The following is a 17,407-nucleotide window of genomic DNA, read 5'->3' as shown; positions in this document are numbered from 1 at the left end:
AAGAAATAACAACCTTCAAATGTTTTAAAAGTTACATTGTCTATCACCATAAGAATTTCCGGGGACCGGTATGTGGTGTTACAATGGGTTAAGCTGCTGCTGGTGTGCCAGTATCTCATATTGGAGTGCTGATTTGAGTTCCAGCTGCCCTGCTTCTGATCCAGCTCCCTGCTAATGCAGCTTGTGAAAGAGACACCTTATGCTTCAAGCACTTGGATGCCTGCCACCCATGTGGGAGACCCTGATGGAGCTCTGGGCTCCTGGTTTTGGCCTAGACTGGCCATGGCCATTGTTGCCATTTGTCGAGTGAACCCCCAAATGGACGACCTCTCCCCTGTCTCTCACTCTCTCTTTCAGTGGCTTGCCTTTGAAATAAACAAATAGATCTTAAACAAGTAAAGAATTTCTACGTGCCTCTTAGTTTCAACCAAGGGAGACTTTCAGCCAAATTTTTCCAAGAGCTTTTGCTTGGATCCTTATAGGTTGAACACTGGATTCCCAAGTCCTGGAGAGAAACTTTGCAGATATGATAATTCTGCATCATTCAGAAAATTTGATAAGAAAGGTAACTTTTCTTCCTGGCCTGGATAAGCTATGGTTGTGAAGAATTGGTGACTGAAGCCCTGAGACCATATGGTGAAGAACTTAGGGTAAGTGACTTTAAAGAAACAAATACGCTCATCACCTGAGAATGTGTGGCTTTTCTTTTTGTAAACACAAAAGGAGTGGCTAGGTTACATGATCACATTTAGGATTATTTTGCCACTTGCATTTCAAATGAAGCACAAGTTTTAAAAGGAATGGGGGCTAATGCTCTCCCTGGCAGTGTTTGTACTTCCCATAGCCTTCCTGTGTGTGCTATTTTTAAAAGAAACATTACACACAAGAGCCCCAAGGCAATGGTACCAGTGAAACAATGCCAGCTTGGAAATTCGGAGGAGATTCTGTTTCTCATTATGTGAGTGAGAGGTCATTGTTTGAATGCTTCTCTCTCTCTCTCAATCCACAGTCTCTTGCTCCCCAGCTTCCAGCACGTACATGGTCATTATTCTTTGGGTGTTTTAAAATTATAAACATAGAAGAGAGCCAAGCAGAGTCCCACAGTCCCGACTGGCTAATGGAAAGTCAGCTGCACGGATGCCAGTCACATAGAGCAACTATGTCATAAATCACACACTCGCCTGTGTGGTTGAAAAGAGAACAAGAGAAATGGTCTGCGTTCTCCCTCTCTGGTTCTACTAAGGCAAGGATTTGTTGGGAAAAATGATCCTTTTGGGACTTCACTAAGTGGCCATGGAGTACAAAAAACTAACATTTCTCCATTATTAGGGGGTGGGACTGCAGAATGAGGAACTGAATAGTTGAAATGCAGTGCATTTGTGTAGTTATTCTGGAAGTATGAGAAATGTAAAATTGTGCAAAGGTAATTACATTTTCTTTGATCTCCATCTCCAAAAGAAAGGCTTTGAGATAAAAGAGAGATGGTTATTTATCAGTTGGGACAGTTTTATACCTTTATCTCCTTTCTCATAAATGAAAAAGGCTATGATAAGTTTGTTTAAATACTAAATGTAAACACAGATGATGAATATACTCATGATATGAAACCTGTATTTTTTTTTTTTAATTTATGGAAAGTGGCTGTGTTCATTAGTGGTTGCAAGAAGGTTGAAGAAAAGGGAAGTACCAATTACTGGCTAATCTTTGTAATTAGAAGTCATCTCTCTGATATCTTCTGCATTCCCATTTGAAATGGGCTTAGTAAGCCTGCCCTGATTCTGGGAGACACTGGGGCTTGGAGAAGTCACCAGGTCTGTTGACTCTGACTGCAGAGAAACTGGATTTAAAAGCCTTCCTATCACTCTTACACTTCTTAATGGCTTTCACTGTTTAGTTTATTATTGCTGTGGGTAGATAATTTCACATCCACAGCCCTGAGAGAATGTGAGGTTTCCAAGAACCCATCCTCAGTGAACTTACGAGTAAGAGCCACTTCATGGCAGTTTTAAAGGCAGTTTAATTAATCTCACTTGGGCCACCAAGTCCTTTGAAAATTATGGATGAAGTCTAGTTTTCAGTAAAGGCATGTAGTCAACTGAGAAACTTCAACTAGTTTGATATTTCCTACCACAGGTATGTAACATTGAGAGTGGCACCAAAAAGTGTGCGTGTTGGATCCAAGACAGAAGGATCATCGGGGGAGGGGCTCCTCTCACTGAAATCAAGGGAATCATGATTGTTTTGCAGCATATGGCCATGGTTAAAACACTACTGCACACGCAGTCTGCGAGGACAGGAAAGCTGCTTTATGGTCTTTAGAAGGTTTGTCAAAGAAGTTATGTTTTACTGTTGTTTTCTCACAATGTTCCCATCCTTTTAATATATACATTAAATATATTAAAACCTGATGTGCTTCCTTATTAGTAATAATGTTAATGTATTAGGCAATAACAATGTCAACATATAGCTGGTATAGTTAATGTTTTGATAAAGTTAACCAATAGTAGAAAGAAATTACTTCACTAACCATATCAAATATTGCCTCCCTTAGTTGGCACCATATATTCTGTTTTTTAAAGATTTGTTTATTTATTTGAGAGAGAGACAGAGAGAGGGAGAGAGAGAGAGAGAAAGAGAGAGGTCTTCCATCCTCTGGTCCAATCCCCAAAGGGCTGCAATGGCTGGAGCTGAGCCAATCCAAATCCAGGAGCCAGGAACTTCTTCCAGGTCTTCCACATGTGTGCAAGGGCTCAAGCACTTGGACCATCTTCCATTGCTCTACTAGGCTATAAGCAGAGAGCTGGATTTGGAAGAGAAGCATCTGGGACATAAACCAGCACCAATATGGGATGAAGACACCGCAGGCAGAGACTTAAGCTACTATATCACATCGCCAACCCCACCATGCTATTTTTTTTAATATTCTACACCTCTAATCTTAACCTATCCTATCCTATCCTATTCTATCCTATCCTATCCTATGGTATTACAGTTACTTGATCTGATTTCCTTTAGAAGAGAGATATTGTACTTATTCATCTGTAGTCTGTCATAGTATCTGACATATAATAACAAACTCTGAAAGGAGTCAGGGTTGCATAGCTCCGTCTTTATCTGCTCCTTCAGAACATGACCAGCAATTCCTTGGCATTCTCTGTTCCTGGTGGAAGGCTGAAATTTCCAGTCTTCATTATATACTGAGCATTACAGGGCTAGAGGCAATATTTGGATATATTGATCTCATCAGAATAAAACTTAATAGCTCAGTCATTACAAAGGCAAACATTCTACAACATAGAAATAACTAGTTTGGAAATATCTAGGTCAAGGATTTTAGTTTTCTCAGTCATCTTTCAGGGCCACCCCATGACACTTGGATGAGGCTCATTGCTAACATTTGAGCAACAATCTAGAGCTTAAAGGTAAATTCCTTGAGTTGTCCATTAAATCCCAGATGCGCATACTTCCTAGGGTAGCCCTGCAGGAGCTGCCACAACTCTTCTGTTGTGGCCCCATTCAGCTCCCAAATGCAGATGTTCCTCCATTGCATGTGGCTTCAAATGCAAACTCATCTGCTGACTTCAAGGAGTAGAATGGGTTCTCCCAGATGGACTTGTGGCTTTTGGAAATAAAGATGCACACATATGAAAGAGGTGGAATAATCATATCCCAGGTACATTCTTGGCAACTGTATGTCCAATCTGAGAGTCAGTGGCAGCATTTCTTACTGCATGGGATTGGCTTTTCCCATTGGTGGTGGTTGTAATGAGACCTGCCTGAGTTGCTCTTCAGGCAACTAGTACAGAATCAGCATCTGTGGGGGTGGGGGAGAGTGCTGTGGCGCAGTTGGTTAAAGCCCTGGCCTGCAGTGCCTCCATCACATGTGGGTACCAGTTCATGTCCCAGCTGCTCCACTTCCCATCCAGCTCCCTGATGATGCACCTGGGAGAATAGTGGAGGATGACCAAGTGCTTGAGCCCCTGCACTCATGTGAGAGACCTGGAGGAAGCTGCTATCTCCTGGCTTTGGATGGGCTCAGCTCCGATTGTTGAGGCCATCTGGGGAGTGAACCAGTGGACGAAGACCTCTCTCTCTCTCTCCACTTTTCTCTGTAACTCTTGAAAAAAAAAAAAAGAATCTGCATCTGCTGTAGACATGGGATGACAGGCACGCTCTCTTCCTGGCTGCTGCTCTCCTGCAGTAAATTTTGGAGTCTATACTCAAAAGAAGAAACCAGTCCACCAGCAGAATGCAAGAGAAACATCAAGTTTGTTTCAGACTCTCTGTGTGCACATTTTCACTTCAATATTTACCCCATCTCTCAATGTTCATTTTCTTCTTTCCACTGACTGTTCAGCATTTCTTCCAATTGACTTCTCTCTCAACTAAGTAGAAGTGCCAACTATTGAACAAAGACACAATTTTTTATGACTTTTCACTGTGATAATTCAGAAAATGGGTAGTAGTTTTATTGTATTATTTTTCCACTTAAAAATACTGAATCTTTTTACTTTCATTTTGTATGCTCTTGGATATCAAACTTCTTGAAAACACTTTTCTGTGAACAAATTTTTGATTAAGAAGTCATGAATCTCAGGGTCACTGCATTGAACTCACTTCCGGCTTTATCGTGGGATCTTGTCATCAGTTACATGGGGTTACCTCAAATTAATGTCTTAAGGCAATTAGCAGTTCCATGGGTTCATGTGAAAACTGCTAAAGCAGTTGGCCCAGGGGGAGAAGTTCCAGGACAAATACATTTAAAATTAACATCTCTTAAAACTTTTCACCAGCTAAGGATGAAGTTCTCCAGTCATCAATCAGCACTTGCTTGTCACCATATTGATTTCTCAGGTTGGTTTGGATGAGAAGTAGGCATTTGACTTTTCACTTTTTTTCCATCTGCCTGACAACTTTTCCTTTCAGGTCAAGTTGCCATAATCTCCTTGCAGGTGCAAGTCAGTAGTATCCTTACTTAGTGTGGCATGTCATATCTAGTGCTGCAGAAGTAGTAGCGTATTTGACTAAGGGTGTTACCCTTCAGTCTGATAGAGAACTCATCATACATTGATAGACAACTTCCTAAAATATGCAAAATGATGAATTTCAAAATGCACCTGACACCAAGAGTTTGGGTGAAGGCTTTGAAGGCCTTAACTATACTGTGATTGTATGTTTTTTTTTTTTATTTATCTGACAAAATTTTAAGCCAAGGTCATTGGTCCAAGGCAGAAGACAAAACCATGGATACCACTTTAAAAGGGACACAGTGGCAGTGAACCTGCTTGCTCCATCTTGTAACGTACAGCAAATTTCCTGCTCGCTTTTGAATGTTCCTCCATGAATACCACTCTCCTCTGGCAAGGGTATGAAAAATGAAGCTGAGCCTGGTTACCAACATATTGCTTTATTTCTTGGTGGTAGTAAATTAAGGCTTTCTAGAGTCATACAGCACGCAGTGATTTGCACATTAGAATTACAAAAACGATGAGCATTCAATTTAGCAGAGCCAGGAAGGAAGCAATGTTTTAAAACAGATACATTTCCTAGTGAGGCTTTTTTTTTTTTTTGCTTGGTCTCTAAAATTCTGCTGAGCTGTTTCCCAATAACCTCTGTCACTGATTCACACCCCAAGGAAGAGCAGAATGGATGAAGAGGAGAGTGGAGGGGCAGGAAACAATGGAGAAAGTTGGAAAGACAATATCTGCTGGGCAATCAGTGCGAAAAATCTGCCTAGTCTCATCGTTGGAAGACTACTTAGGTGATGTGATCAGGTGGTGGCAATAAAGATATTCAGAATGGTTCAGGGAGCCATTGCATGTCTTCTGGGAGCATTAACGTGGCTCACTTGGATGTCCTAATGCTGGGGGCTGTGGACAGTCCTTTGTGATTCTCACATTCTGAAACTTCCAATAGGATCACCAGTCACAGAGCAGAAGAACGCTGCCTTCAACTTCCTTCATGGTTCTAAGCTCTGTGGCTATCACTAGATCCTATCCCTAGCCAAACTGGTTTTCTCCATGGCAGAGTTTTGATTGCACATCTAAGCTGATGGTAAAGCTGAGTGGACAGGAGGCTGTGGTTTTTACATGATGGATGAAAGAAACCTCCAGGCCAGATGCCACATCATCACTCTAATTCCTCCTTTCCAACAGAGGACAGTGTGCACAGGAGCCTACAGTGGGAGTGCAGTTGTCGAACAGTGTTTGCTTTGTCTGAAACAAATCAGATATACTTGTCTTGAAGACACAGAGGTTTTGGGCTGGGTTAGGGGAACTGTTGAGGAGGGAGGGGGCATGGCTGGAGAACAATTTGAAAAAAGTCATGTGTTTCCTAAGACAAGGCAACTGAATTTTGTAAAGACTAGCAATGGAATTTCTTCTGGCCACCTGATTTCATACAAATGAGACTATCCAAATAGGTTCATTTAAAATTCCATCCACTTAACATTTGTATTTTGTAATGATTTTCATGTTCTATTTCAAGGGCTTGGTTGCTGGACTGGCATCTCAGCCTTATTAATGTGTTGTCACTTCCATTTCTGAGTGAGCATCAATTACACCTGGAAAAAAATCTGCTTGGCATTCTTTGATGGGAAACTTGCAGACAACTGTGGGGGAGGCACACAAGGTGGCAATTTGCACAATTAAACAAAAATTTAACCCTGGTAGGCTTCAAATCTGGATTTAACCCCAATAGGTTTGAAATTTGGATGCATAAGGAAATGAATGGATGAGAAAAGTGGAAATGCAATCTGAATGACAGAGAATGAAGGAGTCTCTGGGACCAGCTGCTGGGCAGATGTGCCTGATGCCTGCCACATGTGTACTTCGAGGGATTAGAAAAACTTTGGAGGACATGTGTTCCCTTGGGCCTCCCTTGTTGATTAAAAATTTTAAGGGTCTTTTGTCCTATTTGAAAATACTCAGGGAAAATCAAATTGACGGGGAGATCTGGGTATTGTGGTGGTTAGACATTCTGGCCTTGCTAAAATGATTCTGAAACTGTTGTGCACAGAAACCATGCTATGGAGCACAGATGAGAAAATGTGGGATGGGCTCACCCATGAAACCACCCAGGAGCACGGGGAGGCGCAGAGGGACCTGCAGGAAGCTTTGTGAAATGACATTGGTACTGCAGTCTCCTCAGAGCCCCTGCCACCTTTTCAGGAGAATCACCTCTTGAAAAAGGAAGCTTGTTTGTGTGCTGCACATCACGGTGCTTCTGTTTACGACCACCTCTGTTCCATGGGTTCTGAAATGGGCATAAGCTAATCCTCCATCTAGTTGGTCTTAAGTTCAATGCCAGAAGCCCAGAAAGCTGAAGTGCTTTGGCCAAGTTTGCGCAGCCTGTTAGCAGCTGAGCTGGGAGAACAAGGTAGGTCTATGTTTCTACCGTGCTTCTGGGAACAGTGGGCCTTTGACAAAGGTTTGGAAAGTGCTTTGCAAATGCCAAATGCTATGGCATTTCTTTATCCCAAATTTTCTTGGTGTGAGATTAAAGGGTGTGGCTTAGGCCAATCAAGCTGTTTAATGAGGGAATCAGGCGCGCAACTGTTGTGCTGCTGTTGGAGGGGAGGGGTGGGAAGTGACAGAGAGGGAATGTGGAATTTTGGGAGTTGGTGGGGGACAATGAGTAAGGTGCACTTCTGAAGACACTGTAGTTGGCCTGCTAAGGTACATCTTCCATGACAAGAGACACTGCCTACAACTGATCTGACCCAAAACACTGTTTGCTGTAACTAAAATTTGTCTCCCCACCCAGGTTTTTCTTTTTCTTTTCTTTTTGACCTCTGATGCCCAAGAGAAATTAGGAGACACAAAAGCCAGATTCCTAAGAACCTTCCTGGAAGAATGAGCCGTTATAAGTGGGTGTTGGTGCTTACATAGGCTGCTTTTAACAAACATTTTGATGGGTTCCCGTTTGTGTGAGAACAACGCAAGAAAGCTGTCTCTTCAGAAAAAGGCAGGGTTGGTGTGCTCGATGACACAGCGCTTGCAGTGGCGTTTGACAAACCGCAGGGCCTCCACGGACACCTCGCAGTCCTGGACGTTGAGCATCTGGAGGTCAAAGCAGTTGGCGGCCACGATCTGCAAGCCCTGGCCGGTGATGCTCTCGCAGGACTTGAGGCTGAGCCGCTTGAGGTTGAAGCAGTTCAGGGCCAGGCACTCCAGGCCCGTGTCGGAGACCAAAGGGCATTTGCCGATGTCCAAAGACTTGAGTTTTGTGCAGTTCTTGGCGAGGTACTCCACGCCGTGGTCCGTGATGCCCTCGCAGCCCCTCGCGTTGAGGTAGCGCAATTTGCTGCAGTACTTGGCCACGTAGCGGATGCCCACGTCGGTGATGCGGCCGCAGTGGGCGATGCTGAGGTACCGCAGGCGGGACTCCAGCTTGGCGATCTCCCGCAGGCCAAAGTCGCTGACGAAGCGGCAGTCGCTGACGCTCAGCTCCTTGATGGAGGTGCAGTAGATCACCAGGTAGCGGAGGCCCTCGTCCGTGAGGCGGACGCAGCGGCGCAGGTACAGGTGGGTCAGCTGCGTGCAGTGCGCGGCGATGGTGTGCAAGCCTTCGTCCTCCAGCACGAAGCAGTCCGTCATGTCCAGGTAGCGAATGGAAATCTGTTTGCCATGCAAGGGGGACAGTTTAATGGAGGCCTCCCGAGTCAAGCTGATGCAGGTCACCTTGGAGCACCCTATGCAAAGAGACAGAACACATGCTCAGAGCAGCTTGAGAGAGCAGGGACGCCCTGGGATGCCAGGACCCATTCGTTCTCCTCTCCCCAAGTCTGGGTACCAACTCTGGACTGTCTGTCTTGGCCCCTACAGGAAGGAAAGTCAGCAGTGAGTTCCCCCATGTTCATTACATTATTTAACCATTTGTTTTGCTTAGTTTAAGGGGATTCACAAACTCTATAATAAGAAAGATTAAGGTTCCAATTCCTGATCTATCATTACTTACATAACGTGGGGCAAATCAATCCTTCTGAGAAGTTCTTTGTTTTAGAATGGGAATGAGCGTGTTTCTTGCAAGGTAACTATGAAGAAGAAATGAGACCTTGCATGCAAAATTCGTGCCTTGGCCCTGAAATGTCCAGAAACCCAAAAGTTTCATTCCCACTCTGCAATGGTCTAGTGGCTCCCTGATCCACAGATCTGAGATATGAGAGAGAAAGGGTGGGCACGGCCTTGGTTTCACAGAAACAACTCCGATTTGGGAGTCATGCCGAGTTCCAGTCTACTGTTTATGGCCTCGGACAGGGGGCTTAATTTTTCTGCATCTCAAGACTTGCCTCCTGGAGATGAATAGTTGATGAGCCTCCACTACAGACATATATGAGGAAGCAGAGAGACCGTAGCGATGAATGCACTTTGAAAACTTTACAAGAAGTGCATGTGGCTGTTAGTCTAACAAGCTGACCAGAATTCAATTCACCTCTTCGTGGCCAACGAAGACCATCAGTGTCCCCGGGATTGTTGCGCTATCTCATCAACTGGTCTCTGCCCTGAGGTTCATTCTGGACACATCTGCCACAGGGGTCTTAGAAAATGGAACTCAAATCTTGTCACCATGCCTTTGGTGGCATCTATCTCACCAAATGTAACATCTAGAATCTAATGAGGCCTTCAGTGATGAACTGCACCCCTGTGCTCTCTGCCCTCATCTCCTATGCCACTCTTCCAACCCCAATGGCTCCTTCCTCTCTTCTAGACTCCTCGAGGGGTCTCTGGCTTCAGAGCACTGGAAAGGCGTTCTCCACAGAGGCCCTGGGTTCAGCTCACTTTCTTGGTTCCAACAGCCAATGTCCGTTTGTCAGGCACCTCTTCCCTGACTGCCTTGTATAAACCAGACTCTCCAGTCCTATCTCTTGTTTGTTCTCAGCCCTCTTTATCACTCAGTGGCATTGCATATGTATTTGTTCACTTATCTATTCGCTGTTTCTTCACTCTGGAATATAAATTCTTGAGCAATAGGACTTTGGGCTGTTCATTGCTGCGTCTGTGCTAGGTGGTGCTCACAGAATGTGGAATGAATGGGTGACTTACAGAGCCTGACAGCCTTCCACGGGACGGCAATGTGGGATATTCAGTTCTACCATTTAAATTCCTCAAGACTTTGACACAGGATGAAATATTACCTGTTTGAAAAACAGCTATTTTATAGTTAATTCTAATATTTTTATCTCTGTTGAATTATGAAGCTTACAAATACTTTTATAAACAACCTCTTACCTGATTCTTAAAACAATCCATTTTATAGGCAAAGATATTAATGATCAGGAAGATATCTTGATATGTCTCTCTCTAAAACATAGTTTCTAGTCTCCTAAAAATACATGTATTGGTAAACTTTATCTCTACTGTGTATTATACATAATTGATCTATATTGCATGATATATATAACATGTGAAACATTTCATTGCATATTTTGGTTCAGTGTGTATTTATTTATATGTGCAGTATTTTTATAGTATTTAAATATATCTATTGTCTATGTATTATATAAACAATTATAATACATGTGTGTATTATAAACATATAAATATATAATATATAATACACCTATATTATACAATATGTAGTGGAATGAAATATATATATCCTATTATATAGATTGTGTATCTATTTCTCATTTTATCTCTGTTTGTCTTGAATCCTCTGGCTGTTCTAAAGCCAAGTGCCTCACTTCAAACACCTCTGTACCATGGCCATTCAGTTCAATATCCTAGGCTTCTGAGCAGCTGCACAATAGTGCAATTGGAGACTTTCCTCCAATCTCCTGGCAGTGGCCCAAAGAACTTATAAAACTCAGTTTTGGGCATAATAAGGCTCAAAAGTCACATGCTACCAAGGCAAAGAATTTTAGGAAGGAGTGAAGCATGCACTATGATTTGGGGAAAGAGATGCAACTTATTGGGGGTTGGTCACACTGCAAAAGGTAGGCTCCATGATTTTGTAAAACATGGCTTGTACCCCTCAAGTTTAGTTTTGAAATCTTCATTTGCTTTGGGTCTTTTTTCTAGGCTGACTATAATCTTGCTTATCCTGACTTTATATACTATCGTAGTGGTCTATGAGGTACATGAAGGTACTTTGTTACCAGCTCATATGATAGCTTTTGATTCTCAACTCCTGGATTGAGTTACTTTTATCTATTTATTATTTAATATATAGCAAAATCTCTTGCATGCCATGAAATATATTGTATTTGGTGTAAGGAAATTTAAACCTTGGCTTTGACATTGAGTTACAAATTGAATGAAATATTTCTTTAGCACAGATTCAGCAAATCATTTTGATAACTTTGTATTATTTTAGACATTACAGACATAGAATACTAGAAATCATCCAATTTAATCCCCATTTAATATAAGTATGTACATATTGAGGGGCAGAGAGAGAGAGGGATTCTATCCTAAGATTTATCCCCCAAATACCTTCTGAGACCCACAGCTGGTGCCGAAGCTGGGAACAAGGAACTCAATCCAGATTTCCCACATTGGTGTCAGGAAAGCAAATGACTTCAACTGTCACCAGGGTGTGCATTAGCAGGAAGCTGGAGTCAGGAGTGGGGCCAGGTATTGAACACAGGCACTCTACTATGGGATGAGGGAATCTAACTGGCATCTTTTAGAAACAAAATTGCTTGCTTTCTTTCTTTAAATGGCAGAAAGAGAGAGAGAGGGAAATATCCTCCATTTGTTGGTTCACTCTCCAAATGCCCACAACAGCTGAGGCTCTAGGGTGAAGCCAGGAGCCGGGAACTCCATCAGTGTCTCCCACATGGGTGGCAGGAACTCAAGCACTTGAGATACATCTGTTGCATCCCAGGAGCATTAGCAGAGAGCTGGATCAGAATATGAGTAGCTAGGACTTGAAGCAACATTCTGCTATGGTATGGGAGTTTTCCAAGTGGTGGCTTTACACACTGCATTGCATCACCCAGCCTTCCAACTGGTTTCTTAACCACTCAGCCAAACACCCACCTCTATCCTTCATTTTTCATAGATGAGACATTGCTGATGCAATGAAATTAGCTGACCTGAACACCAAGAATGGAGATATAGTTCTTCACTTGTAGCTGATGCTTTAATTATAGGAGAGGAGCTTAAGGAATGGCTAGGATGGCGAACTAGAGAGGGGAATCGCAGTCAGTGTGCAAGCAGTAGTGGCCTCACTGGGGACTTGGAAGTCTCTGAAGTGCCTCATTTCAGACCCCTCTGTGTGATTTCCAAGGGGATCCTTAAAAGGGACAAAAAATTGCATACATATATGTGGAATGAAAAGAATAAGGATACATGTAGGTGGAGCCCAAGTAATGAGATATTATCAAGACAAATCTGAGAGGAAAAAACATGGAGAAAGTCCATGGGGGTGGCAAGTGCCCATGGGGTGGGACTTAGGGTGTCTGAAAGGATTTGATGGAAACTAAGACAAGAATGTTCTGTTGGGATCAGATCCTGGACCTTCGTTAACATGTATGATAAAGCAGATTATTCAATGGGAGATGGTCAGTAGAAGGCAGAACACAATCTGTGGGGTTTCTTCAGTTAATTTCAGATTTCATTAAGCTTTCACAGACCTGCTCCTCAGTACCACATCCATTCATTGCAGGAGTCATACCTGTGGGGTGCACAGTGGTCAAGGGCATGAAGAACAACTACTGGCTTGCAAGCCTGTTAGTAACCATGATGATACAGCAACAACAGAGGGGCATGATTGAGTGCTTACCACATGGTTCTCAGCAGGGTGTGCAAGTGATGACTTAATGTATTAACTCAGTTAATCCTTCCAGCCACCTCATTTTTACTAGTGAGGGAATTCAAGTACTGCATTTCAGCTTCCTAAATGCTGGCTTAGAATATCAGCCAATGATAACTTTGAGGCAAACTTCAGAGGCCATGATGGTCATTTATAATGGCTTTGACCCTCCTCTTTTCACTTAATTATAATATCAAAATTCAAAAAATAGGGGGCAGGCATTTAGCACATTGGTTATATTACCACTTTGTGGACACTTGCTGCTAAGTTGGAGTGCCTGTTTCCAGTCCCGGCTATACCCTCCAACCCAGCAAGAGACCCAGATGGAGTTCCAGCCTCCTGACTTTGGCAGGGCTAAGCGCTGGTTGTTGTGGGCATTTAGGGATTGAACCAGCAGTTGAAATGTCTCTGTTTGATTCCCTGGCTTTCAAATAAAATGAAAACAAATGAAAATTAAAAATGAAATTTTTCCTAAAAAACAAGCATAAAAATAAGATATTCCCATATAAAACTTGTAATGGGCTGAGATAAAGGAATTTGGAAATAGACAAGTATCCAATTACAAACTCCAGTGATGCTCCACCTGTGCAGTCATAAGGCAGATCCACTTAGCTCACCAGGAGCGAGGTAGGGAAACTATATCTAGGATTTGGGTGATGAGACGTCTGTTCAAAGAGTTGTTGGGATGGTCAAAGATAAAAGAGGGAGTGGCATGCAAGCCACAGAGGCACCCACACATCACTGCATACACAGATGTGATGTGTATGGGTAGATGCAGACGGTTCCATTAAAAGGAGCATCAAGTACACACAGCAAAGGGATGAGCTTTGAGCTTGCAAAGGTCATATTATAAGGGGCTATGAGCTCTGCTGAGAACCTGAATTTTTCCTGTAGGTCATGGGGAGCAAATGGAGATCCTACATGGGAAAGTGAAGGTTAACATTTGTAGTTTGGAAAAATTCCTGAGGAAGTGGTTTGAGGTGGCTCTGAAGAGAATGGCTTGTGAAGAAGGGAGAGGATGGGGTCAAGGTGATGGGGAAGAAGAATCACCAGGACAGAATTCTCATGGTTGGGTACAAAATCTGAGGGATGAAAGCAAGGTTGACTCCTAGATCTCTAGTTGGAGAGGATCTGTTTGAAGCTATTTTGTTAAAAGCAACTATACTATTTTATATTTTGAAAGTTGTTTAGTTTCAATGTATCCCATTGATGATTAAAAACACTATTAATAGAAGGTAATTTGTGATAATGATAAAAGACTGCATACAGCTAGTTGTAGTGATTTTCAATGACCTGAACAGACAGCTTTCAACTTGGGTGTATTCCTCATTGCTGGGGTGGGATAGGTACATTCCTGCCCTCTGGTAAAATTAAGTTCCAAACCAGTGATGAGTCTTCGAAAGTCAAGTTTACTACCACTGAGGAGGTAGCTTCTATCAGGGACCAGTAGTGAAACAAAGGAGAGCAAGGGGAGTGAAATCAACCTTGGCAGTCCTCTGGCATCCAATGGTATCAGCATAACACTTCTCACCCCCTTAGAACTAGAGGGTGCTGGTAGGAGGTGCTCCTGATAAATCCTATGAACTGAGGACTCTTTCAAATCCATTTACCTGAATCTGGGATTCTGTGATCTGTGGACAAGCTACAGTCTCTGTGTATACAGATCACAGGGTGGCTGAGAGATATACTACACAAATACACTTGAATCTGCAAACTCATCAAGTTGATAGAGAGGCTTAGTAATGGCCAGTCAAGGAGTCAAGTGAGATTACTCAGGCTTGCAGCCTCAGAATTTCCATTCCAAATACCGAAAGTGGCTTCTAGATTTCTGAATTTCAAAATGACTCCAAAGAGAGGGCACAACTAACTCACAGTCCCCCTGGTAAAGATGGGGATTCTAAACATGAATCATTTTCTAATCTGATGAAATAAGATAAAATGAGGTGTTTATAAAATGCTTAGGCTCTTAGAATGCTAAAGAGTCCAGTTCTTTGCTTTTTATTTATTTATTTATTTTTTTACTAACGAGGAAACACATCTAGAAAAAGCTGTGAATTGTCCCAAATCACAATGTTTTGAAACTCATTTCCACCACATCATAATGCTTTCTTTCCAGAATTCCTCAGAGGAAAAATGTAAGAATCCCCGTGGTTTCCTGTTTCTTCATGCCAGCGGCTGCTCAGGACTAACTGCACACACGATTACTATGGCTTTGTCCTAAAGCCAGCTGAAGGAGAGGAGCCGTGATCCGCTTTCCAGCAAGAGAAAGGATCTGTAAAAAATAACGGACTGCGTCTGAAATACTCTCAGATGTCGGCTTTGGAAAGCGAGAGCAAGTGAGAGGCCGGCTTGACCTCAGATCCTGTAGGAGGGCATCACTCACCTCAATGCTTGTAAATCCCAAATTCTGTTTATTCGCCCGTCATCATGGTTTCTACTTCGCGCCCTCCCCAACACTCCCAGAGGCTGCGGCTCACGCTGATCATCTCTTTAACTCCCTGCTGCATCTTACATGGCTCAGCCTCTCCAGTGCTCGCCTTCTGACTGTGCATGGATGAGATAAAGAAAGGCTGCTAGTGCTGCCGGATCCCTGTCTGGCGCCAAAGTGTCAGTCTGGGCTTTAATTCTTCCTGCCTGAGACGCGTTTTCAAACGAAGTGGCCACGTTGGGATTTCCTTGCATTTTGAGACAGGACTAAAGTTTGGATGCACCAGCTCGTGCCCTTGCACTATGTCATGGAGAATTTTGCTTAACAGAAGATACAAAATTAACTCAACAGAGAGGATGGGGCTGAAACAAAAGGGGATACTTTGCCTAAGACAGATTGCTCCTAATATCTGAAAAATGGCCACGGTGAGGTCAGCCCACAGATGAGTGCTTCATTGTCCACAGCAGGCATGGTCAGGTTGATAGCACAGACGCACAGGGGTCACTATCACTGCTCAGACACTGCTGTCAGGCTCTGTAGACCAGTAACAGGTGGACAGAGAGTAGTTTCCAACTTGACTGTGTATGAGTTACCTACTAGGTTCCTATGTATTGTCACTTAGATATTTGGTCCCCATGATCTATGTTTGCTCTGAAACAAATGAGAATTGCAAAGAATGACGACACTTTTCAAAGTCACTCCGACCTGAAGGGCCAGGTAGGAGCTGACATGATTTGATGAAAGGGATGTTTTTGGCTCCTGATGTCAGCCTTCCATGGAGAGAGATGCTCAGGGACAGCGAGCTAACGCCCAGCCTCTCTCTCTAATGGTCAGCAAGAAAGGGGCCCTCTGGGGGGAGGCAACGTCTCTACTGCTTTGGGGTGGTGCATCGGGAAGGCCCACGGCCGGGGTCGCTCTCCATTTACCTGACACATCCAGGTACTCCAGGTTGGGGCAGAGAGACACCACGTCGAAGACGGCCTCGTTGGAGATGTTGTAACAGCCCGAGACTTCCAGTCGCCTCAGTTCGGGGCAGCACTGAGCGATGGTGTAAAGGCCGCGGTCTGTGAGCCGCTTGCAGCCACTGACAGTCACGGTTTCCAGCATGAGACAGACGTTGGGGGTGTCCTGGCACAGCCTGCGGGTCAGCACTTTGAGGGCGCGGTCCACGTGGATGGTCTCGCCCGTCAGGCGGATAGTCCTCCAGAGGCGCGGGTCCCAGGCCAGGTTGTACCAGCGGCGGCAGACGCGCGCGCACCGGCACAGCTGGTTGGTGGGCAGGAAGGAGAAGACATGCACCATGCACTGGTCCGGGAGCCGGTCGATGCTGGCCTGCTCCTTCTGCGGCCGCGACGCCAGCCGGATGAGCGGGTGCGTGAGGCGGGTCGGCGGCGGGGAGTGGACCATGGCCACTGTCTCCCCGGTGACGGAGGACGAGGAGGTGGACGAGCCTCTTCCATTCTGAAATCCCGGCAGAGTCGGTGGACATATCAGAGCTGGGCTGGGCGTGCTCAGTGTGCGCATGCTCAGGTCGGAGTCTGGCAAAGGACAGAGAGCACAGGTTAGGATGGTGGTCTTGGCAGAGCCCTGGGGAGGAAGAGAGAGGCCCGTCACAGGGGGCAGCACCCTCATTCCACCCATGGCCTCCTCCCGGGCAGACTCCTGCCGAGGTCCTCCCCATACGCAGGTACACGAGCAAGTGTCACCCAGTCCCCATCACCCAGCAAGTTCCCTACAGCTCACGCCAGGGTGAGCAAAATGTCATGCACGGGGCCAGATATTAAATATCTGAGGCTTTGCAGGCCGTGTGGGCTCTGTCTCCTCTACATTGAGCCAAAGCTGCACAGTGGTGCAGGTGCTGCCGTAACCAGTGCAAAGGCAGGCGCGTGGCTCTGTCAGTAAAACTGGTTTTAGGAAAGCAGACTAGCTGGACAGGCCACTGCCACAAATCCCCTTGCGCCATAGTGTGTTGACTTCCAGTCTGCATTAGTAGTGTCCACTTAAAGGGCACAGCTTCCAAGTTCGGTCATTTCTATTCTGGGGAGAAACCTTCCATATTAGATACAGAGACTGATCTATTTTTCTAGTGGTGGGGTAGTGAGGTGGAGGGTTATGTTCAGTTTACCAACGACGGCAATGAGTTTCAGAAGGCAGGAAGCCTCGTAAGTGGGTGTGGGGAGTGCTTGTTGTGAGACCCCCGCCCCTCTGCTGTCCCCCAGC

The 17,407-nt window shown here is 44.4% G+C and overlaps 1 protein-coding gene across 3 annotated transcripts in view; it reads right to left on the bottom strand.

The window, feature by feature from the left end:
• Window positions 1-5,393: 5,393 nt before the first annotated feature.
• Window positions 5,394-17,407, bottom strand: part of FBXL7 (F-box and leucine rich repeat protein 7) — a 452,031-nt gene continuing 440,017 nt past the window's right edge. For all 3 annotated transcript variants that reach the window (XM_062212076.1, XM_062212074.1, XM_062212075.1), the window contains 2 exons: window positions 16,114-16,725; window positions 5,394-8,692 (listed from right to left, as the gene is read on the bottom strand). In XM_062212076.1, the coding sequence (XP_062068060.1) occupies window positions 7,956-8,692; window positions 16,114-16,725 (1,349 nt within the window). In that variant the 3' untranslated portion in view covers window positions 5,394-7,955. The remainder of the gene's footprint in view (window positions 8,693-16,113; window positions 16,726-17,407) is intronic.

Source organism: Lepus europaeus, chromosome 15 (genome assembly GCF_033115175.1).
Source record: "Lepus europaeus isolate LE1 chromosome 15, mLepTim1.pri, whole genome shotgun sequence".
NCBI classification, from domain to species: Eukaryota; Metazoa; Chordata; class Mammalia; order Lagomorpha; family Leporidae; genus Lepus; species Lepus europaeus.
Note: the sequence above shows the minus strand (reverse complement) of the source record. Positions and strands in the feature narration are given on the sequence as shown.